This window comes from Macrotis lagotis, chromosome X, assembly GCF_037893015.1.
Source record: "Macrotis lagotis isolate mMagLag1 chromosome X, bilby.v1.9.chrom.fasta, whole genome shotgun sequence".
Taxonomy (NCBI): Eukaryota; Metazoa; Chordata; class Mammalia; order Peramelemorphia; family Peramelidae; genus Macrotis; species Macrotis lagotis.
Window position 1 is genome coordinate 674,423,846 of NC_133666.1, and position 22,527 is coordinate 674,446,372.

A 22,527-nucleotide genomic window follows, 5' to 3' on the forward strand; every position below is an offset into this window, starting at 1 on the left:
AGTGACTTGCCCAAGGTCACACAACTAGGTAATTATTAAGTGCCTGAGCCTGGCTTTGAACGCAGGTCCTCCTGACTCCACCGTGCCACCTAGCTGCCCCCAGTCACTCTCTTAAGGAACCACCCTGCAAAAATCTTTGTCTAGGCCGCCTCTCTAAGAGACTTTCCCAAGGATTTTGCAAAAGTCTTTAGAGGAAAAATATTATTTCTTAATATTTTCAGTTTTACTGAAAGGAAGTTTTAAATATGTTCATTTACTTATGAAAAATTTACCCTCCCTAGACTTTTCCTTTATAATGGAAAGATGTTGGTGTGTTGTAATCCCCTTGTACAGATAGACAAAAAGGGTGCCACGGTAAAGCTAAGGAAGTGGCATTTTCTCTTGCTGGGAAGGGAGTCAGGAGCTGCTACTTTGCTACTCGACCCAGGATTGACAGGGTGACCCAGAGAGAAGTCCATCTTCTGACCTCAGCCTGTTCCCCTCTCTTCATTCCAGGTGGGCCTTCCTGGATTTGGCTACCAATGGGCAATACAGCAATGCCCTACAGGCTTATGCGGCTGGGGTGGTGGAGGCAGCAGTGTCTGCTGAGGTAAGAGGAAGGGTCGGTGGCAGACAAGGATGGAGGGTGTTAGTGGTCCCCATCCCTGTCTTTCCCCTGTGGGGAGTTCATCTTTGTAAACTCAAGAACAGGCCCATGCCCTTGACCTTGCCCACAGATAAGGATCCTTCTCTTTGGCATCTCTGCCTTAGGACGACCAGAGTCCTAGGTAGGTGAGGAAAGGCTAAGGGAAGTGATGGTTGTGAGAAGCCAGGGATGGAGACTACCCCATTTGTGCCCTTAAGTGGAAGGGGTCACTAGATTCTAGATTAGAAGAGTATCTCGCCCAACTCTTTCATTTTACAGATGTGGGAACTGAAGCTTGTCTAAGGTCACATTGTGGTTAGTAAATGAGTCAGGATTTGAACTCAGATCTTTCTAATTTCAGGTTACTCGACAAACATTTTTAAAGTTTTTACTATCTAGCAGTCATTGGGCTAATTTTTGGACGTACAAATATAAGCAAAAAAAAGATAGATAGACAGTCCCTACTCTGGAGTTTACATTCCATTGGGGGCGGATGATACTGGGGGCTGAAAAGCAGAGGGGGCAAGGAAGGTGCTTGGGAAGCTCAGGAAAGCGGGCTGAAGGAAGATCCCCTGAAGTATGAGACCATCTACTGTAAAAAAACTCAGCACCTACTTGGTGGTGCCCCTGGCTTGGTGCAGAAGCAGGGAGTGTCTGGCAGTTGCTGGCACCACATGGGCATGACTGGGGGAGACTCTGGCTGGTGGGACCTTCCTTGCTGGGACCGTGGACCCACCTGGTCTCCTGCTGTTCCATCTTCATAGCCCCAAAATAGATGCTTGGGAGTCATTCACCCCAGGGAGATAGGGCCCCCAAAGACAGGATGAGAGCTCTAGTCTCTTGTGGTCTCCCTGGTGTAGGATTAGATGCTGATCAAATGAGTGATATATCATTTATTAAACTCTTACTGTATCCAAAGTACCAGAGCTGCTGATAGGAAAGAGCTCACATTCTGATAGGCAAGTCAGTGTGCATTTATTAAGCTCCTATTATATCCCTGACACTGTGATAAGTTCTGAGAAGGCAGAGAGAGTAAAGACAGTCCTGCTCAAACTCACTGTCTGATGGGGGAGACAGTTGTACAAAGAGCTGACAGTACAGATGGCAGGTGACTGGCAGAGAAAGGGGGTTGGAAGAGGCATCAGAGGCCAGAGAAGGGGGTTCCCTGTGGTCTTGGGGGTCAAGGAAAGTAGGAACTGAAGGGGGAAGCTGGCAGTCTCCGGGGTCTGGCCTGCAGCCGCATCCTGTGAGTCTCTTCTTCTCTCCCTTCCCCATGCACAGCTCATCTACATGCACTGGATGAATACAGTGGTGGATTACTGTGGCCCCTTCAAGTATGAGACCATCTACTGTGAGAAACTGAAACACTACATTGAACTGAACCTGGCCTGGATGCAGAAGCAGATTGCATCAGACAAGGATGTGGAGTACTGGCACCAGGTAAGCCGGGCTGGGTGAGCCTCCCTGTGGGGCTTGGGGCAGGGTGCACCCTACATTGCCGTTCGAGAGAGGGTTCCCTAGAGAAGAGAGAACCTTCCTAGAGCATCCTCTGATTTCATTTCCTAGGAATATCCCTGAAGGCTGGGTAAGACCTTTTCACTGATCGCTTGTCTCTCTGGCTTTCTGGTAGGTGGAGCTTATTCTTCTGCAGCTGAAGGGACTGGAGGACAGCTACCAGGGACACATAGCTTTCCCATCTAAGAATTTCACCATCAGCCCTTTTGGGTTCCTGTAAGTGACTGATCCTCTGGGGTGTGGAGGAGTGGGGTTGGGTGGGTTGGGAGAGAGTAACCTCTGTTTGGAGCAAGAAGTCTGAAGGTGAACTTTGCTCATAGAAACTAACCCCTCTGCCTTAAGACCAACTTTTAGCAAAACTGTGAAATAGGTAGACTTCCTGCCTCCTCTTCCCCTCTGCCTTCAGTACCTTCTCTCCTTCCAAATTGCCATTTGTTTAAGGGTCTTCTCTTCCCAGATTGATTTAAAAAACAAACAAACTAGGTAAAAGAGGCCATTTTTTGCACCATTTCTTACCTAGCCTTAATCACTGAATGGGTTTAGCCTCAGTCAAACTTAGCTTAAAAAAGTCCAAGGTTGCCCACTGCATCTACAGCCATCTCCAGTCATCCTGATTACTTTAAGACTGATTACTTTACACAGTCTCCCCCTCACTTATATCCAGTTCACTTGCAAGTAATGGCATCACCTCCCTTCTGTCATGGTTCTCTTCAGGAATGAGGGACAAAAGACAACAAACAAACCCACAAGCACAGTCCTTCCAGATACTAAGCGTATTTATAATCCATTGTCCGTCTGGTGGTTTATAGCCAATGAAAAAGCCTTTTGCAGATATGAGTTCATTTTCCCCTCACTCTGGTCACCCTCTTCCTTCTGAGGTGGGCAACCCAGAATGATCTCCGTTGTGCAGAGGCAAAAACCAGAGAGAACTAAAGGGATTTGGCTGAGTCTATACAGTGAAAAGCAATACGACCTGGATTGAGAACCCAGGGCTTCCCAATCCCAGATTCTGTCCTATCATTCCACTGCTATAATCATAGCACATGCAGGAAGCAGCTAAGGAAGTGACCAGTGGGCCAGACTCTCAGGGAAACAGGAGGAAAGGGGTCAATGACATTGATAAAAGGACTATCCTCAAAAAAAGAGAAGATGGGAGCTAGAGAAAAGAAGGGGGAAGATGGAGAGGGTTTTTGAGGTGTGGAGTATGAGAAACATGGTACCTCATAATGAGTAATTACCTTAGCAAAAGAGAAGGGGAAGCCTTCTGCAGAGAGGGAAGAGAAGGGGAAAGAGGGATTGGGGAGACTTGAGGACAGACCAGGAGCTTTAGTGGGTATTGCTGAGGCTAGTAGTCCCTTGTGGTCTCCCGGGTATAAGATTAGATGCTGATCAAATGAGTGATAAATCATTTATTAAGCTCTTACTGTATCCAAAGCATCAGAGCTACTGATAGGAAAGAGCTCACATTCTGATGGGCAAGTAGCAGTTGGGACCCAGTTGAGTTTAGATAGCATAAATTTGTAGTAGCTCTTTTCAGTATTTTCCGGGAGTATCAGAAGCATCTGGGAGAGAAGGTGGATAATGGGGGTAAATCTGTGTTTGGATTTGGGACAGTATAAGCATTGATAGGACAAGGGAATGAGGAATTCAAGATTACAGGACAGTGCAGAGTTGGCGTGATCAACTGTGAAGGGAAGAAAGTGAGGCCAGTTCAGGGTGAGATCTGGGAGTGTGAAGGGGGTCTGGGCATCAGGAAGGGCACAGAATAGGATTAGGAGAGCAGGCAGTGAGCGGACCAAAGGTTATGATCAGAAGGTACAACCTGGGGGTTCAAGGTAGTGAAAGTGATGATGAGGTCTAAGGTTGGACCTTTCCTGTGGGCAGCTGAAGTAAAGCAAAGAAACCAGACAGGGGAGTTAGCCGGGGAGCCGTGTTTGAGGACACCGGGGGGACCTCGGATTCCCCAAGTGTGAGGACCAAGCGTCCGGGGTTGAGAGAAGCTGTGGGCCATGGTACTGAGCTCTTTGAGAAATTAGGGAGACTAAGCTTAGCCACTGGCAGGGTCCAGACAGGTGATCCAAGGGTAAGGAGCGGGTGACTAGTGAGGACAGAGGCTGAGAGAGTTTGGGTGTGGTGGAAAGAGCAGGAGGCTCCTGCACCAGTGGGGTGGGGGAGACCTGAGAGTGTGGCTCGAGGTTTCCTGGAACTTTCTCTCATCCTGAGCTGGCAGCTGTAGCCCTCATCCAGGAGATGCCTTGCCTTTGGCTCATGAACTGAAGACCTGGTTGGACTGGTTTTCAGAGTCCAGTGTTGGATGATGGTGAGAGGCTTGATGGCTCAATGGTTGCTGTCTCTGCCCAGACTGAGGTGGAGTGGCCTCCCAGCCTGCCAGTCTTCACCATCACTGCTTCTGAGAACCTCTGCTTCTTCCCGGCTCAGCTCAGGGGCTGACTTCTTGCAGAAAGCCTTGCCTCATTCCCCCTTCTCTAGAATGGCAGGAGCAGTTTTTGTTTTGTTTTGTTTTGGGGTCTGTCCTCCCGGTGTATAGCACATAGTAGGTGACTTTATGAATGAACGAAAGAGCATTTGTATTTGTATTTGCTGTATTAAGTATGCAGCCTCCAAATAAAAAATGAAGGTGTCCCCTGTTCTTAGGGTGCTCATGTTCTGAAGGAGGGAGAGAGTAGATCTTGGGGCTTTAATGGTGATTGAGTTGGATCAGGACAACCCCTGTCCCCAGTTGGATGATTGAGGCTCTGCGTTCCAGCCTCCCTAAGGGCCCTGCCAGCCTGATTTATACTAGGGTGTCAGGGATTGACTGAGACCCCGGGCATACCTTCTCCCTCAGCTTGTTCCAGTTGTCGGGTGATTTGGAGGACCTAGAACCGGCCCTGAACAAGTCGGAGCAGAGGCGGGTCAAGGGCTCGGGCTCTTGCTCGGCCCTGATCAAACTGCTGCCCAACAACAGTGAGCTGTTGGTGTCCCACAACACCTGGACGTCCTACCAGCACATGCTTCGCATCATCAAGAAATACTCATTCCATTTCCAGAGGCTGCCCAGTGGTGGGTACCAGGGAAGGGAGCACACAGTAAGGCTGGGGGCACCCGTCAACAGGGCCCAAAAGGAGGGCGTGAGAAGGGGCCCAGAACTTCTCTGGGTCTCATCTGTTAAGAAGAGGGCTGACCTCCCTGCTCACTCCAGATTTGGTCCCTCTTTTCCCTGCCTCCCTCCTAGAAAAGGGCCTTGGTCTATGTGCCCCCAGGGGCTTTCCTGTGCCCACACCCCGGAGGGTGAATGTTGAGGCTGCCTTCTGACCAGGCTCTGCTCCGGCTTCCTGGATTCCTCTTCTCCCAAAGCCCTCTTTGATGAGAGCATCTGCATCGAGGGAGGGTATCGGACCCAGGAGAGCCTCTGCTCCAAATCTGCCTCTGATATTTCTGAGCTGTGGGATCCTGGGCAGGTCACTTTACCCTTGTGGGCCTTAGTTTTCTCAACTGTAAAATGGAGCTACTTATCCCTGTAGCAAGTCCTGGGCTTTGCAGGGTTGCTCCTCAGATAAGATGGCAGAGCTGATCTAAAATCCTGAAAGAATTATTTATTTATTATTTTTTTGCAAGGCAGTGGGGTTAAGTGACTTGCCCAAGGTCACACAACTAGGTCATTATTAAGTGTCTGAGGCCGGATTCGAACTGAGGTCCTCCTGACTCCAGAGCTGGTGCTCTACCCACTGTGCCACCTAGCTTCTCCCAAGTTATTTTATAATCGGTTGACAGAACCAGCTCTGATTCTTTATGACCTGAGCCCAGTTGTCTCCTGTTGTAATTGGTTAACTGTAATGTACTACGGTGGTATGGTTGGTTGGATTAACGGGACTGAACCTTCCTCGGGGATCCTCTCTCCTAGGTAAAGCGCCGTTGATCCCTGGAAATGTGCAGGTTTTCTCATCCTACCCGGGGACCATCTTCTCCTGTGATGACTTCTATATCTTGAGCAGTGGGTTGGTGAGTCACCTTTGATATTTCTCTTGTCTTGTTTCCTGAATCAATGTATTCCTGATATTCCTGTGGTCTTGCCACCTGGAACAGTGTAGCACAGTGGAAAGATCACCTCTGGGACTTTGTCACTGTGGATAAGTCACCTTCTTTCTGGGCCTCAGTTTCCCCCTCTGTAAAATGATGGGGTTAGTACCTGTGGCTCTGCTTCCAAACCTCAGTTCTTGATTAGGACCTTGTAACATGGGCGCTTCTAGGATAGTGACAAGACCAAGGCCTCTTTGGTCATAAGACCCCATCTTTGGGGTCTACTGAGGAATGTGCTTTGTAGGGGGCCATGGAAATGTAAGCTGTTGGGGCGGCTAGGTGGCGCAGTGGATAGAGCACCGACCCTGGAGTCAGGAGGACCTGAGTTCGAATCCAACCTCAGATACTTAGTAATGACCTAGCCGTGTGGCCTTGGGCAAGCCATTTAACCCCATTGCCTTAAAAAAAAAAAAAAAATCTAAAAAAAAAAAAGAAATGTAAGCTGTTCGCCTGATGCTGATGAGCCAGTTGGTCTGATCTGGCTTAGTTATTGACTTTTCCTTGGTCATGGTGACCCTGGAAGTCCAGGGTGAGAGGGATTGTCTGATGAAAGCCACAGTGCTGAACTCACGGTCCTTGGAGTCTTGAGGACAGGGTTTATGAGTTCTTTGATATAGATGCCGATGCAGAGGGCAGCTGTTTGGGGGTATCGAGATATTAGATGACTTGCCCAAGGTCACCCAGATAGTGGGTTTCAGAGGCAAGTCTTGAACCCAGGACTACTTTCCCCTAAGACCAGCACCCTGCTTTTCTGTGATCTAGTTACTATTGGGATCTTGAAACCCCTTGGTCATTTGAGAGTATCTGAGTGGGTTTGGCTATGGGCAGACCTGTGGTCAAATCCTGCTTCAGTTGCCTTTGAACTCAAGTCCTCCTGACTCCAGGGCTGGTGCTCTATCCACTGTGCCACCTAGCTGCCCCCCAAGTTGCCTTAGGCAGGACAGTCTGGGATCGGGTTGGGCCTCAGTTTCCTCATCTGCAAAATTAGGGGATTGATCAGATGACCTTGGAGGTCTCCCTCCTTCTACATCTGTGAGCCTTAACATCTTTAAGCTACTCAGAGGCATGGAAAGGGGACTCACAGGATCGAATCCCTGATCCTGAGATAAAGAGACCCTTCTAAAAGACTGAAAAATGGTAGCTTTGGTTTGAGGAATGTGGCCTCCCATTTTGCCCAGTGAGGACCAGGTGACTGCTGGTGACAGCTCCCCTTTCCATTGGAGCCCCTTCCTTCCCACAGCTCTGTGTAGTAAGGAGTGCTAACATTCTTGTCCTCATTTAGCAGACAAGAAAGGGCAAGTGACCAGTGTACAGGTATTTGACTCATAAGATCATAGATTTAGAGATGGAGGGGCCCTCAGATACCAGCCAGTTTAACTCTCATTTTACAGAAAAGGAAGTTGAGGCCCAGGGAGATAAGGTGACTTACCCAAGGTCATACAGGAAATAAGAGGCTGGGGTGGGCTTTCCACTGGACAATTTGGCTTCTCCAGTAAGAAGCTCCTGCCCTCAGGGGTCTTTCATTCTCCTGGGAGAGCAACGTTTGCACAGCTAAGTCACTGCAAAGTATCAATCGAGACATTTTGGGGGGGGGGTGGCTGGGTGGCTCAGTGGATAGAGCACCAACCCTGGAGTCAGGAGTACCTGAGTTCAAATCCAGCCTCAGAACTGATTACAACTGAAGGAATCGAGAAAGGCCTCATGGAAGGGTCTGCAATTTTGCTGAGTCTTGAATCGTGTAAGGATTCCATGATGTTTGTGTGTCCTTGGGAAGTCACTTCACCTCTGTGGTCCTCAGTTTCTTCAATTGTAAAATGAGCAAGTTGTCTTGGATGGGCTCTGAGGGCCCCTCCAGCTCTAAATATACTCCTATGTGAGAGTTGGAGATGATGGAGAGCCTTCCAGGCATGGGGTGGGGGTGGGGAGCAGCCTTTGCAAAGGCACGGAGGTAGGAGATGAGAAGTCCTGGACGAGGAGTAATGGTTAGACCAGTTTCGCTGGGACACGTAGGCATGATGCAGGATTGGGGAAGTCAGTCTGCAAAGATAGATTGGAGCCACCTGATGGCTGAAGGACTGAAGCCAGCAAGGTCCAACCCTCTACGATCCATGGTGGGCAGTGTCCGGGAGTGCTCTGCCTTCTTGTGTCTCTGGGAGCCTGGATCCCAGGACTCTCACCACTCCGCTAGGCTACCACCACCTGGCTAGGCTACCACCATCCCTGGGGTCAAGAAGTCCCTTCTTTGGGCAAGGGCAGCTCTGCCCTTGCCTCCCTGGGCCTGATGTGCTTCCTGGGCAGGGATATGTGGATTCCAGGCAGAAATATATAGAGCTGGTCTGAGTCAGACTGGAAATGTTGTGGACATGTGAAACTTGAAGGACATTGTGGAGTTGGCGCCTTGATGATTGGATAGTCTTGTTCTGGCTGTCTTGTCCCTCTCTCCCTTGTTTATTTTATTCCACACCACCCCATAGAGAGGTGGGGCAAGATTCAGTCTGCCAGCAAGCATTTATTAGATACCTTATTTATACCAGGCCCTGTGAGAGGGGCTAGAGAGTCAGTGACCAAAGGGAAATGGGCCCTGCCTTCTAGAAGCTTCTGTTTTAATAGGGGGGCACAACATTGATTCAGTAGGCATCTCTAATAGAGTGATGCCATTTTGGTCTTTAATAATGAAGGACCAGAGCCAACCAACCACACATCTGGTTATTAAGTGCCTACTGTGACCAGGGGCTGTGCTAGGCACAGGGACCAGAGTGGCACAGTCCCAGTCCCCAAGAGCACATGTTCTTTGGGGAAGTTAAGGTGTAGCTATGTAGGAAGAGACAATAAGGATAACCTTCTAGGGAAGAGGGCAGTGGGAGATGGGAGAAGCCTTGCTAGAGCCCAGAAGCAGGTAGAGACCAAAGGCAGCCAGTCAACTCCTTTCTAAGGCCCTCATCTCACGGTTGTGCCCTGGTGGCAGGTGACTCAGGAGACGACCATTGGCAACAGCAACGCAGAGCTTTGGAAGTACGTTAAGCCTCAAAACAGCGTCCTTGAGTGGTTGCGTAATATCGTGGCCAACCGGCTGGCCCAGAATGGGTCCATGTGGTCCTCCATCTTTAAGAAGTTCAACAGTGGCACGTGAGTCCCAGACCTTGGGGACTTTGCCATCGTGGTCCCCGCACCTCAGGAGGAGATGAAATTCCCTAGGTCAGGCTTTGGAGGGCCCTGAGAGCCTGGTGGAATGAAGACTTCAGTTGGGGAACCACAGTATCTGGGGAACTTAGGTCGCTAACTGTGTGATCGAAGTCTGAGCCTGTTAGAGCTAGAAGGGATCTTCGAGACTCCCTCATTCTAAAGAAGGGGAAACTGAGGCCCCAAGGAGGAATAAGACCAGATCTCAACTGAGTCTTCTCCATCTCCGAAATTCTGTGTTTTTTAATAGCTGGAGCTATTGAGGTATGAGTGTGCACTGGGCAGAGGCAGGATGGGTCTGTTGGATCTGCCCCAGCATTACCAAAGTCTTGGGCTTTGGACCAGGTCTGAGTTGGGACCCCAGGGGAGGGAATGGAGGACACCAGGACTCTGTTTATTCTCCTCTACCCCCCACCCCTCCACTCCCACCCCCCTTCTTTCCTTGGCAGATACAACAACCAATGGATGATCATAGATTACAAAGCTTTCGTTCCTGGAAAGCCCAAGTCCATGGATGGCCTGCTCACTATTCTTGAGCAGATTCCGTGAGTGTCCGGCAGCCAGCCCACCTCCCCTCTGGGGCTTTGGGAGTGAGGCATCCAAGACCCTGCTATTGTCTGACCCTTTGGGAGGTTGAGGTGGAGCGGAGAACAGAGTTGGTTACCTGAGTTGCAGGGAAAGGGGTGGGATTATAGGAAAGAGAGGGTTTGGATTGGCTGGATCCTCACTGAGAGAGTCTGCCAGCCTGGTGGAGCCGGGCAAGTTGGGAATGAGAACCAGGTTATTTGAAGGCAGAGGAATATTTAATATGGAGAAGAGAACTGGGGTTCGGGTGAGCTAGGTGGGAGGGACAGGATAACTATGTCCAAATATTTGAGAAAAGACAAGCTTTGTTCTGGATGGTCTTTGGACCACAGAGCTAGGAATCTTGGGTGGCAGTTTAGAGTTCATGTTGGGCAGCGTCCTGATGCTGAGAGGTAGAGACCAAAGGCAGCCGGTCAACTCCTGAATGGGCAGCTGGGAAGTCATGGGATCCTCTGAGAGGCCAATGTCTCCTGTTGGGGACACCATAGGTTTGAGCAATCCTGCCAGGCCAGGGTTGGACTGGATCCAGTCCATATTAGAGTCCCATCTAACTCTGAAATTTTGTGATTCTTTCGTGTCCCAGAGGCATGGTGGTGGTGGCTGACAAGACTCAAGAGCTGTACAAGAAAGGCTACTGGGCCAGCTACAACTTACCGTGAGCACTGACTGCCAACTCTTTTGCCTCATTCCCTCTCCTCTGTAGGGATCCCAGTCCTCTCTGAAGTAGGGTGGGGAACCCCAAAAGGCAACATTTGCTGATTGTGTTTCGTCTTTGCACCCCCATAGCCAACATGGAGCCTTGCCAGCTGGGAGGGGCTTGATAAATGTTTAGGGGTTTATCTGGTTGGAGCTGGAGGGTAGTTGGAGACCGTCGGGTCCAATCTTCCCATTTTACAGATGTGAACACTTAGGCCTAGACTGTGAAATGACTTGCCTGGGGTCCTATTACTAGAAAGCGTCTGAGCCAGGATTTGAACCTGGATCCTCCTGACCCCAAGTTGATTATTTTAGCCAATACAACAGAGGTGTCCGAACAGCTGGCCTGGGGGCTGAGTGTGGCCCCCAACATGTCTAAGTGCGACCCACATCACCTAATTACACTAAGATAAGAGACGGTTCTCTGCACTCCATGTGTATGATGAGACCTGGTGTGATGTAGTGGGAAATCATTAACAAATAAAACATAGATAATTCTGTATTTCAAATTGAAGTCAATATGCCCCCCCTCCCCACTCTTTTGGAGTGTTCAGTGACCTCCTTTACTCTTCGATGGGCCATAGGTGGCTCCAGTTGGTTGATTTGAATTCATGACCTTTTTAGAATTCCTTCATTCATTAAGTTGACCTTATGGGGCAAAGAGTGTAAAGGCACTGATGGCTTATAACTAGCATTTATATGCCACTCTACAACTAATACCTCACCTTATCCTCCTAACAACTCTGGGAGGTAGGGGCTCAAATTATCCTCATTTCACAATTGAGGAAATCGAGCCAGACAAGTCATGAGTGACTTGCCCACAGTGTCCCAGCCAGTCGATTGTTGAAGGCAGGATTTGAACTCTGGATCTTCCTGAGTTCCAGGTCCAGCCTCTATCCCGTGAGCCACCTAGCCAGACTGAGATAAGGGACACTTCTCTATCCAATAAGTGTATCTAGGAACCTGGTGGGGCATAGTGGGAAGCACATGGAAGCCAGGGTTTGAAGCTCAGCCTTGCTCTGCCTTCTCTGCCCTTTTCCCTCTCTGGGCCTCAGTTTCCTCATCTGTAAAATACCAGGGCATCCTCCAGCCCTAAATCAAGCACGGTAGTGAGGTGGCAAACAGTGGTGCTTGAGGGTGGTGGAGGGGCAGCTAGGTGGGGCAGTGGATAGGGGGTAGTGGAACCTCCCCCCTGCCTTGTCTCCCTCCCCAGGTATTTTGAGTCAGTGTTCAATGCCAGTGGGATGCCTGACCTGGTGAAGCAGTTTGGAGACTGGTTCTCTTATAAAAACAGCCCCCGCGCCCGGATCTTTGAACGGAACCAGTCACTGGTGCATGACCTGGACTCCATGATCCGCCTGATGAGGTCAGCACCCCAGACTTTGTTCTGATGTTGTAGAGGCAGTGTGGGGATATACCCGAAAGGCTCCAGGATTTGCAGTTGGATGACTGGACTTTGAAATTTGACCCGACCACTTAGAAGTGTAACCACGAGCAAGTCTTTCCCTCTTCTTGGGCCTCAGTTTCCCCAGCTGTCCAATGATGGGGTTGGATTAGGCGATCCCTAAGGTCCTTTTTTTTTTTTAAGATTTTTCAAGGCAATGGGTTAAAGTGGCTTGCCCAAGGCCATGTGGCTAGGTCATTATTAAGTGTCTGACCTAAGGTCCTTTCTAATACCCATGTGGGTATGAAATTTGGGAGTGTGGAGAAATTTTTTTGTTTGTTTGAAAAAAAAAGACTTTAGTTCTATTCTGGGCTTCTTCTATCACATCTTCACATTTGAGAAGCATATCCTCTGAGTCCTTTGATAAAAGTTATTGCTGGGGGTAATGAGGTGATGTAGTGAATAGAGCACTGGCCTTGAAGTCAGGAGGACCTGAGTTCAAATCTGGTCTCAGACATTTGATACTTATTAGCTGTGTGATCTTGGGCAAGTCACTTAACCCCATTACCTTACAAAAACTAAAAAATAAAAATTATTGCTAAAAGGATGAATCTCTACAGCATTCCAGTAGACAACTCTTTTCAAGTAATCAAACCCTTAAAGGCTACTCATCATTCATTCATAACCCACTCAGCTATACTGTGATCTAGCCCAGAGACCCAAGGCAGTAAATGTTGAAAATAAGTAAAAATACAATAAAACATAAATGTTGTTGGTTTGTAGTTTTCTTAGCATGCAGCCCTGAAGTAGCTGTTCCTCTTTGAGTTTGACATTGTGGATTTAGCCCTCATCTTTTAGCCCTGTCTTTCCCACAAAAGTTCCATGCTACACCTTGCTGAGTGTTTCACTAAAAATCTCTGTAACCAGGTGCTGCTAGGTGGCGCAGTGGATAGAGCATCAATCCTGGAGTTAGGAGGACCTGAGTTCAAATCCAACCTCAGACACTTAATAATGACCTAGCTGTGTGGCCTTGGGCAAGCCACTTAACCCCATTTGCCTTGCAAAAAAAAAAACCTAAAAAAAAATCTCTGTAACCTTTGTGAGGGGCATTTCCTTGAACTAATGACCTATCAAGAAAGAAAAAAAAATGTAAGTTTGAGATGGCCTGTTGTGGATGAAGCCTTGCAAGCTCTTTGTAATCACTGCTTCTTTTTCTAGGCACTCACATCCATACCTTTAATAATCCTTTCTGGAGGTTTGAAATAAAGCTCACTGGTTGAGAGTTTACAGACCATTCTTCCCTTCTCTGGGAAAATTGGGATATTTGTTCTTCTCCCATCCTAAGGTTCCCTTCCCATTCTCCACATGTGGGACCTTGGCCCAGCAGTTGTATCTCCACAATCCAGCTATTCCGGCCTCTTTGCAGCTCCTTCAATACCTGTCTCAGGGTCTGAGGATCTTTTGCCTTGGAATAGTACTCTGACCTTTCACCTCTACTTCTTAACTTGTCTGGATTCTGTTAAGACTCAGTCCAAATCCTACCTTCTGCAGACCTTTCCTGATGCACTCAGATGCTAATGCTCCCTTTCCCCTTTTGGAATATCCTGCTACGTGGCTTGTACATATATATTTTAGACAATATATAGATATCTATTAAATCTGCATAGCTACAGGTAATTAGATATTTAGATATGCTTAGTTATTTACATGTTTGCATATATCTTGTTATTTATAAGTCCCTATATGTAGGTCTATATGTATACATACCACCTAGCGATTCACACGTTATTGACCTCTAATTAGTTATCCACACATTAATTACACATACTTAGTTATTCACATGTCATTTGCATGTAATCAGTTATTTATATATGCCTGGTTATTATTTACACGTACACATATAACATGCTAGTTATTTACTAGTTACATACATACATATTAGTTACAAATACAACATACTAGTTACAAGTAACATACTAGTTATTTATATACAAATCCCTAGTTTAGTTACAAATATTTATTATTTACAAATGTTTATTCTAAATATAAATAATAAATAAATCCCTAGTTATTCACATGTTATTTCCATGAAATGAGAAATTACATGTTATTTACCCATACTCAGTTACTCACTTATCATTTACATATAATTAGTGATTTACATGAACCTAGTCATTGACACGTTATCTCCCCTCAAGAGACTAGGAATTTCTGAATGGCAAGGACTGTTTTTTGCCTTTCTTGCTATCCTTAGGGCATCAATGTAGTTCTCATAGTTAGCATGTGTGCTTAATAAGAGCATGTTGATTGACAAGCTGATTGCTTTCTGTTAACATCATTCCACGTGCCTTGAACTGTGATCCAGTCTCTGGTTTGATCCTTCTTTTTTCCCTAAAAACAACAACCTGTTTTCAATTCTTCTTAGGTTTCTTCTTCAGCCTGTTGGTAAATGTTGCAACATGCCATTCCCTTGTGTTTTTTTTCCTGTTGTCTTCTATTTTCTATTTAAATCTTTTTTTTTTTTTTCCTAGGTTTTTGCAAGGCAAATGGGGTTAAGTGGCTTGCTCAACGCCACACGGCTAGGTGATTATTGAGTGTCTGAGACTGGATTTGAACCCAGGTACTCCTGACTCCAAGGCCGGTGCTTTATCCACTACGCCACCTAGCCGCCCCTATTTAAATCTTTTAAAACTTTTAAATTGCTCTATGATTGGATGCATCTCTTCTCAGTAGTTCAGTGATCAAGGACAGTCCTGAAAGACCTGTTATGGAAAATGTTATCCACATCCAGAGAAAAAACTATGGATTCTGAATATATACTAGGTTCACTTTTTAATACTTCTGTTTTTTTCTTTCTCAATATTTTTAATTGAAATTTTATTTTATTTTTCCAATTACTTGCAATTTTCCAACATTCAGTCATTCATTTGCAAATTTATGAGTTCCACATTTTTATAACATCTTCCTCCCCCCCAAACAGTCTGGTAAAAGTTGTACATGTCCATTCCTATTTTACATATTTCTATATTGATCATGTTGTGAAAGAGGAATTTGAACTAAGGGGAAATAAAAACTCATCCCCCTTTGATAAACCCAGCTTAAGGGATAAAAACTTACTCTTCGATAAAACTGCTGGAAAAACTGGAAGATAATGTGGCAGAAACTAGGCTTAGATCAGCATCTCTTACCCTATAACAAGATAAGGTCAGAATGGGTACAGGATTTGGATATAAAAGGTAATATTATAAGCTAATTAGGAGAACAAGGAATAGTTTATCTGTCAGATCTATGAAAAGGGGAGCAGTTTATGACCAAAGAAGAAATAGAGAACATTGTAAAAAACAAACTGGATAATTTTGATTAAAAAAAATTAAAAAGGTTTTGCACAAACAAATCCACTACAACCAAGATTAAAAGGAATGTAGTAGGGGCGGCTAGGTGACGCAGTGGATAAAGCACCGGCCCTTGGAGTCAGGAGTACCGGGGTTCAAATCCGGTCTCAGACACTCAATAATTACCTAGCCGTGTGGCCTTGGGCAAGCCACTTAACCCCATTTGCCTTGCAAAAACCTAAAAAAAAAAAATTAATGCAGAATGAAATGAGCAGAACCAGAAGAACATTATACACAGAACAACATGGGGTGATGATCAATCATGATGGACTTGTTCATTTCAGCAGTACAATAATCAAAGACTTGTGATGGAAAATACCATCCAAATGCAGAGAAGGAACTCTGAAGTTTAAATGAAGACCAGTGCTTATTATCTTTAATTTTTAAAAGTTGTCTTATGTATTATGTCAATTTTTTCTCTCTAATGTTTTCTTTCATCTTTTTGGATCTGATTCTTCTCTTACAACATGATCAATATGGATCTATGTTTAGCATTTTTATAAAGGTAGAGTTTATATCAGATTGCTTTCTGTCGGGGGAGGGAGGAAGAAAAATGTAAAACTCATAGCCTTGCAAAAACATGATTAGTAAAAACTACTATTGCACATAGTTGGAAAGGAAAAACAAATAAATGTCTAAGAAAAAAACATCTAAAATAACCGACCATAAAAACCACCCATTCCTTTAGTTCTAATTCTTCTTTTACAACATGACTAATATGGAAAAAATGTTAAACATGATTGTATATTACAACTTAGGTTAGATTGCTCACTTCTATGGGGGGGGGGGAAGAAAAGGGGGTGGTAGAATATGTGGAACTCCAAAAAGATGAGTGTTGAAAACTGTCTTTGCATGTAATTGGGAAACATTTTTTTATTTTTTATTTTTTTATTTTATTTTTTTGGTTTTTCAAGGCAATGGGGTTAAGTGGCTTTCCCAAGGCCACACGGTTAGGTAATTATTAAGTGTCTGAGGTCGGATTTGAACCCAGGTACTCCTGACTCCAAGGCAGGTGCTCTATCCACTGTGCCACCTAGCCACCCTGGGAAACATTTAAAAAAAAACATTTTAAGATGTTTTATGAACTCTCTGTGTATTCACATCTAGTTATTCAGGCAACTCCTGTTTTTCCTCAGAATTGTTTCTCTTTATATCTTTGGGATTTCATTCTTGGGAGTTTCCTCACTATCTAGGGAGTGACCTCTATAGTAGATTTTTAGTTCATGACATCCACGCCATGCTTTGCCTGCAGCCTTTAACCTCGGCTCACTCACCATGCTGGGACTGATCAGACTGTTGATTTTTCCCTCCAGTTTTTTATCATAAACTTTTTTTTTTTGCTTTTTGCAAGGCAGAGGTAAAGTGATTTGCCCAGGGTCACACAGCTAGGTAATTATTAAATGTCTGAGGGCAGATTTGAACTTGGGTCTTCCTGACTCCAGGGCTAGTGTTATATCTACTGCATTACCTAGCTGCTACCTATCATAAACTCTTGCATGGAGTGTTCACAGGGAAGAACTCCCCAGGGTTCCCATTACTTTCAATTGGTAGCCAGTTCCTTCCAGTGGGTGAGAATCAGATCTGATATTGAACCTTGTTGGCTCCTCTGTTCTTGGAAAAAAGAAACTATCCTAAATGCAAACCAAGAAATAATTCACTGACCTGCTGTTGGCAGAGAGATGGAGCTTTGGTGAATATTTGGAGAATTGAAGTCCTTTAGCACTGTCATGGTTTTGCTCCAGGATGGTGATGTTTCCCAGACTCATCTATTTCCTCTTTTGTCTAGGTGGTCTATGGTATACTTCCATGACAAGGTCTCTCTTCTTTTTATATGTATTGACTTTTACCTACATTCATTCTATCATGCTTCTGGTTTCTTTACATGCATATGCCTCCTCAGTATATAATGCAACCTCACTTTCCTCATTCTCTTATTTCTCCTGTTTCTTTTTTTTTTTTTAGTTTTTTTTGCAAGGCCAATGGGCTTAAGTGGCTTGCCCAAGGCCACACAGCTAGGTAATTATTATGTGTCTGAGGCCAGATTTGAGCTCAGGTACTCCCGACTTCAGGACCAGTGCTCTATCCACTACGCCACCTAGCCGCCCCTATTGTTTTCTTTTTTAAAAAAGTTTTAAATGTCTATGCATATATACAGACATGCATATATATATGTATACATATACATACACACATATACATATATACATATAATTTACATTTTGAATGTCCTTTGGTTATATTTCCAGTAATGGACTGAGTCAAAAGATATGAATGGTTAGTGATTCTTTCCCATAATTCCATATTGTTTTTTAACTTTATTGGAACAATTCAACTGCCTACCAGTGCTGTATTAAGGTGCTTGATTTCTAGCATTGACTAGTTCCATCTTTTATCAAATTTTCCAGTTTGATCAATAGTGATGGTGTTTCCTTTGCATTTTTCTTGTTAGTAATGATTTGGGATATTTTTCATATAGTTGTTGATAGTTTGTATTTCTTCTTTTGAAAACTTCATATCCTTTGCCCATTTTTTATTGCAGATATATTTCTTTTTTTTTTTTTTTTTGGCTAGGCAGTGGGCTTAAGTGACTTGCCCAAGATCACACTATTAAGTGTCTCAGGCCGAATTTGAACTCAGATCCTCTTGACTCCAGGGCTGTTGTTCTATGTACTGTGCCACCTCGCTCCTCCTATTTTTCTTAATCTGCCATAATTTGTTATATCAACTTTTCTCTTCTGAAACTCTTGTCTTTTTTTTTAGGCAATGGTGATTAATCCCACTCTATCCCTATAATCTTTGTTTTCTTGCCCAAAAACTTTGTAATCTGTGGTTGTGCTTTGTGGATTCCACAGTGTTCTTTTGGTTTGACAGATTTGGGGAGATCTTCAGACAGGTTTTGGATTTTGGTCCTAGAAAAGCAGACTAGCCTCCCACCCTCTGCCCTCTCTGCCTAGTGCTAAGCTTCCTTCCTCTTGCCCATATTCTGACACCACTCCCCTCTTTCAGGTTCAACAACTTCCCTCATGACCCCCTGTCCCGATGTCATAACTGCACCCCTATGCAGAATGGGGAGAATGCCATCTCGGCCCGCTCAGACCTCAACCCAGCTAATGGAACGTATCCTTTTCCTGCTCTATCCCAGAGATCCCATGGAGGCATCGACATGAAGGTTTGTGTGTGACCTTAGGTAGTATTGGGGAGAGGGGACCTGATGTGTGTGTGTGGGATGGTTGTGCTCAGTTTTCAATTTCTAAGTCCTAGCCATTTGGATGGTGGTGGTTGGGCTCCTTTGTGGCATGTGGATGATAATAGAATGAGGCAGAGTGCTTAGAGCTGGAACAGCATGGGATCATGGTGATTAGTGGGAAGGGTTTATCCACCTGCCTCCCCCCAATCTTTTTTCAGGTGACTTCTTATGAGATGGCTAAAGATTTCCAGCTTATAGCAGTTAGTGGCCCCACGTGGGACCAGTTGCCGCCTTTCCAGTGGAGCTCATCACCCTTTGACAAGCTGTTGCATATGGGCCATCCAGACCTTTGGAAGTTCTCCCCTGTCAAGATTGGGTGGGAGTGAAACTTGGCGCAACCTGTCTCCCCACCACCCTATTACCTTTGATCCCAGGGCCCTTAGGAAGTTGGCGCTTCTCCTCACTCACTCTGGCTGCCTGTTTGTCTTTCTGACCCTGGAACCCCCAAGGAATTTGCCTGCCAGGCCTGGAGGGCTGAGTTCCCTCCACTCTGCTGCTTCATTGGCTCTCAAGCCACTTGCCTTGTCCAAAGAGACCCTGAGGGCCTTAGGGGACCACCAGCTCTCCAGTCCCACTCTTCCTATTCGTTCCTGAGCCCCGGACTCCAGCCTCTGAACTGCTGCTCCCAAGCCAAAGAGGAATGGGGGGTGCTTCTGGAAACAGGATGTGGCTGGAAACCTCAAGTATCTGCTGGACTCTGAGGAGCCTGCTTCCTGCCTCCCCAGACCTGTCTCATTGAGTAAGCAGTCTTCCACCTTCCTCAGCCCTTTCTAGGCACTTCTCCCATACAGCTCTATTTACTGAGGCTGCACACCTCTAACCAGGCCTTTGCTCTCACCTAGATAGTGGTGGAGGAACTATGGATGACCCCCCACCCCACCCCTTATCCCTCCCTTGTCCATACTATTAACTTCCTTCATTAAATTGCCCTTCAGGAACAAGTTTGGAAAAAACAAAACACCAAACTACATCAGACCTTCCCCTGAAACCCTGACGGTGGTGATTGGGGGGCTTTGGATTTCCCTGGGCTGTGGGTCTCTTCCTTTCCGATGCTTCCTGATGGGCTCTGCCTCTAGTGCCTGACCTTGCCATAAATGGGAACTGTAGCGGGGGATCCAGCTGGGATCTGTGGGAAGGGCTCCCCGTTCTATGGTCCCTCCCTGACATCTGCTTCAGCTCCTGCACACATCTGCCTCACCCTGCATCCAGTCCTCTCACCTCCTCACCCTCATTAGCTGTTGCACCTCTCCCTGGCCAGGTCCATACTGGGGGGTCAGGGGTGGGGTCAGCCATGCTTACTGCCCTTGGAGAGAAGATCAGGACAACTACCTCCACAGAGGCCGATTGGAGAACACAGGATGTCTTTCTCCTCCTCACCCCTCTCTGCTGCAGCCCCTCTCTCGCAGGCCTGAGCTCCGCCATTCGCAGAATGCCTGAGAGGTTTGGGGGACTGGGACCTTGGGTTCTCTAGATGCTGGGCCACAAATGGATGCAATGTTATTAAAAGAGAAAGCCTTATCACCTCCAGCCCCACTCTGCTTTTTGGAGGGGGTTGGGATGTTGCTGGATAGGAATGGGCTGGGGCTCACAGAGAATCAGATCAGAGATGAAAGGCACCTCCCTGTCCAAACCTGTCCACTAAGACCAATCCTGACCTGAACCACCCTCAGCCTCCCTGGGCCTTCCTGTATTTGATCTGTAAAGTGGGCAACAGTGGGCAAAGTACCTGACTCTTTGGGAACAGTTTCCTCCTCTGAAAAATGTGGAGATGGATGAGGTGTTTTTTTTAAGGTTCATTCCTGCCTTCTTTGAACTCTGAGGTGGAACGACAGCCAGCAATAGGTGACAAGACCCCAGGGTACTGGGCTGGAGAAGCTGCCCAAGGTGCCCTGGAAAGTCAGCATTTGAATGATGTGAATTCACCCAGGGTGGTTTGGGAGAGAAGGCAGAAAGGGATGACCACCCACTCTAGTCTTAACATCAGAGCACAGGTTTTAATTCACTCTTTGGTCATATATCCCCAAAGCTTAGAACAACAAATGAATTATGTGTTAGACACTGGCTCTATGCTGAGCACCATGGACACAAGTCTTAACAAACCTGGCGAAGCTTTTTAAAATTTCCAAAACACTTGGCAAGTCATCACCTGATTCTCAGAGAAACTGTGATGTTGGTGCTATTATCATTTTACAGATGAGGAAATGAAAGCACAGAGGAATGAAATGACTTGCCCACAATCATACAGCTCCTAAGTGTTTGAGGCAGAATTTGAACTCAAATTTTTATGATTCCAAGACCATTGTTCTCTCCAGTAGATATCTAATTACCTAAAACAGAAATTAGGTGATCCTTTCCCTCAAAGAACTTAAGATCTTAATGAGGTTTCAGCTGCTGGATGGATAGGAAAGCCCAGTTGTTGCTAAAGTTTAGCAGGGGGAAGATTGCAAGGCCCAGGTGCATTGGCAAATCAGATGCACCCAATACATAAATAGAGGAGGTTCTGGATGACCTTTGGTTGCCATGGTAGAGCAGGTGCTTAGATCTACTGGTCCTCCCTCTTACTGGGAGGACATTCTTGGTGACTTCTTGTTGAAGGGTGTGAGTAGCCAGAGTTAACTCATGGTGATGTGTGTGTGTGTGTGTGTGTGTGTGTGTGTGTGTGTGTGTGTTGGTGGGGAGATGCCTGGAAGGTCCTAACACACTCCATAAATACTTGTTTCATTGAGTAATACAATTTAGCATTAGGAGGGATTTCAAGTGGCCCATTGAGTAGAGTGCTGGGCCCAGAATCAGGAGGATCTGGGTTCAAATGTTGCCTCATACTTGCAACCTGGGCATGTCTGCCTCAGTTTCCTATATATACAATGGAGATAATCATAGCATCTGCTTCTCAAGGTGGTTTTAATGATCAGAGGAGATAATATTTATAAAGAGCTTTACAAACCTCCAAGCACTATAACATTTCTAGCTCCTGTTAATTGTCACTATTATTATCTATTAAGTTCCCTCTTATTTTTTTCATGGAGAGAGAGGTGGTCAGTAACTTTCTAGGTTCACAGAACTCATCATGGTTTCAGAGCTAGGATTTGAACTCAGGTCTCAATCCGTGCAGGAATGTTTACAATTTATTCCCTGTGTCTTTTAGTTGTGACAACTCCTCCCCTCCCCTCCCCTCCCCCTCTCTGCTTTCTCTCCTTTTCTTCCCTCCTTTCTCTCTCTCCTCTTTGATCCTAGTTGCCCTTCTTTCTCACAATCTATCTACACTAGCCTCTCCTACTGCTCTTCCCTGAGACCGACAGCTGTACTATCCAATGCTTCTGCTTGCGTATTCATTCTGGAGGGGTCCTAGCCCCGAGATCCTGGAGAAGTCCCTCTGTACAACCTTTTCCTTTTAAAGAGGAGAAAAGCTCTCCAGAGAAGATGGGGGTTTGGACATGGAAAAGGAGCGGTGGATCTTTACCTCCAAACACTGTCTGTCCAAGGCAACTGATTCCTTAATAAGCATTTATTGAGTACCTACTAGATGCCAGACCCTGAACTAGCACTGGACAGGAAGATGCTATGGACCCCCCAAGGACATTGTATTCTAGTGGGGAAGACTACGGAATCTGTACTATATATACAGAATGTACAAAATGAACCTGCAGTTTGGAAAGGAGGGCGCCGGTCCCTTGGGGAACGGGAAGGATAACATGGAGAAGGTAGTGTCTGAACTGAGTCTTGAAAGGAGTGAGGGATGCTGTGAATTGGAGGTTGGGAGGCAGTGCATTCCTGACATGAGAAATCCCAGAGGTAGGAGATGGGAGTTCTGTGAGGCCCATCA

The 22,527-nt window shown here is 46.0% G+C and overlaps 1 protein-coding gene across 1 annotated transcript in view; it reads left to right on the forward strand.

Annotated features, from left to right (window-relative positions):
- PLBD2 (phospholipase B domain containing 2) overlaps positions 1 to 21,406 on the forward strand; it is a 34,089-nt gene extending 12,683 nt beyond the window's left edge. The window contains exons 2-12 of the mRNA XM_074202242.1: positions 496 to 589; positions 1,907 to 2,065; positions 2,256 to 2,356; positions 4,989 to 5,203; positions 6,045 to 6,142; positions 9,186 to 9,346; positions 9,850 to 9,945; positions 10,569 to 10,640; positions 11,895 to 12,047; positions 18,464 to 18,626; positions 18,863 to 21,406. Coding sequence (XP_074058343.1) covers positions 496 to 589; positions 1,907 to 2,065; positions 2,256 to 2,356; positions 4,989 to 5,203; positions 6,045 to 6,142; positions 9,186 to 9,346; positions 9,850 to 9,945; positions 10,569 to 10,640; positions 11,895 to 12,047; positions 18,464 to 18,626; positions 18,863 to 19,030 — 1,480 coding nt within the window. The 3' untranslated portion in view covers positions 19,031 to 21,406. The remainder of the gene's footprint in view (positions 1 to 495; positions 590 to 1,906; positions 2,066 to 2,255; positions 2,357 to 4,988; positions 5,204 to 6,044; positions 6,143 to 9,185; positions 9,347 to 9,849; positions 9,946 to 10,568; positions 10,641 to 11,894; positions 12,048 to 18,463; positions 18,627 to 18,862) is intronic.
- The last annotated feature ends 1,121 nt before the right edge of the window (positions 21,407 to 22,527 follow it).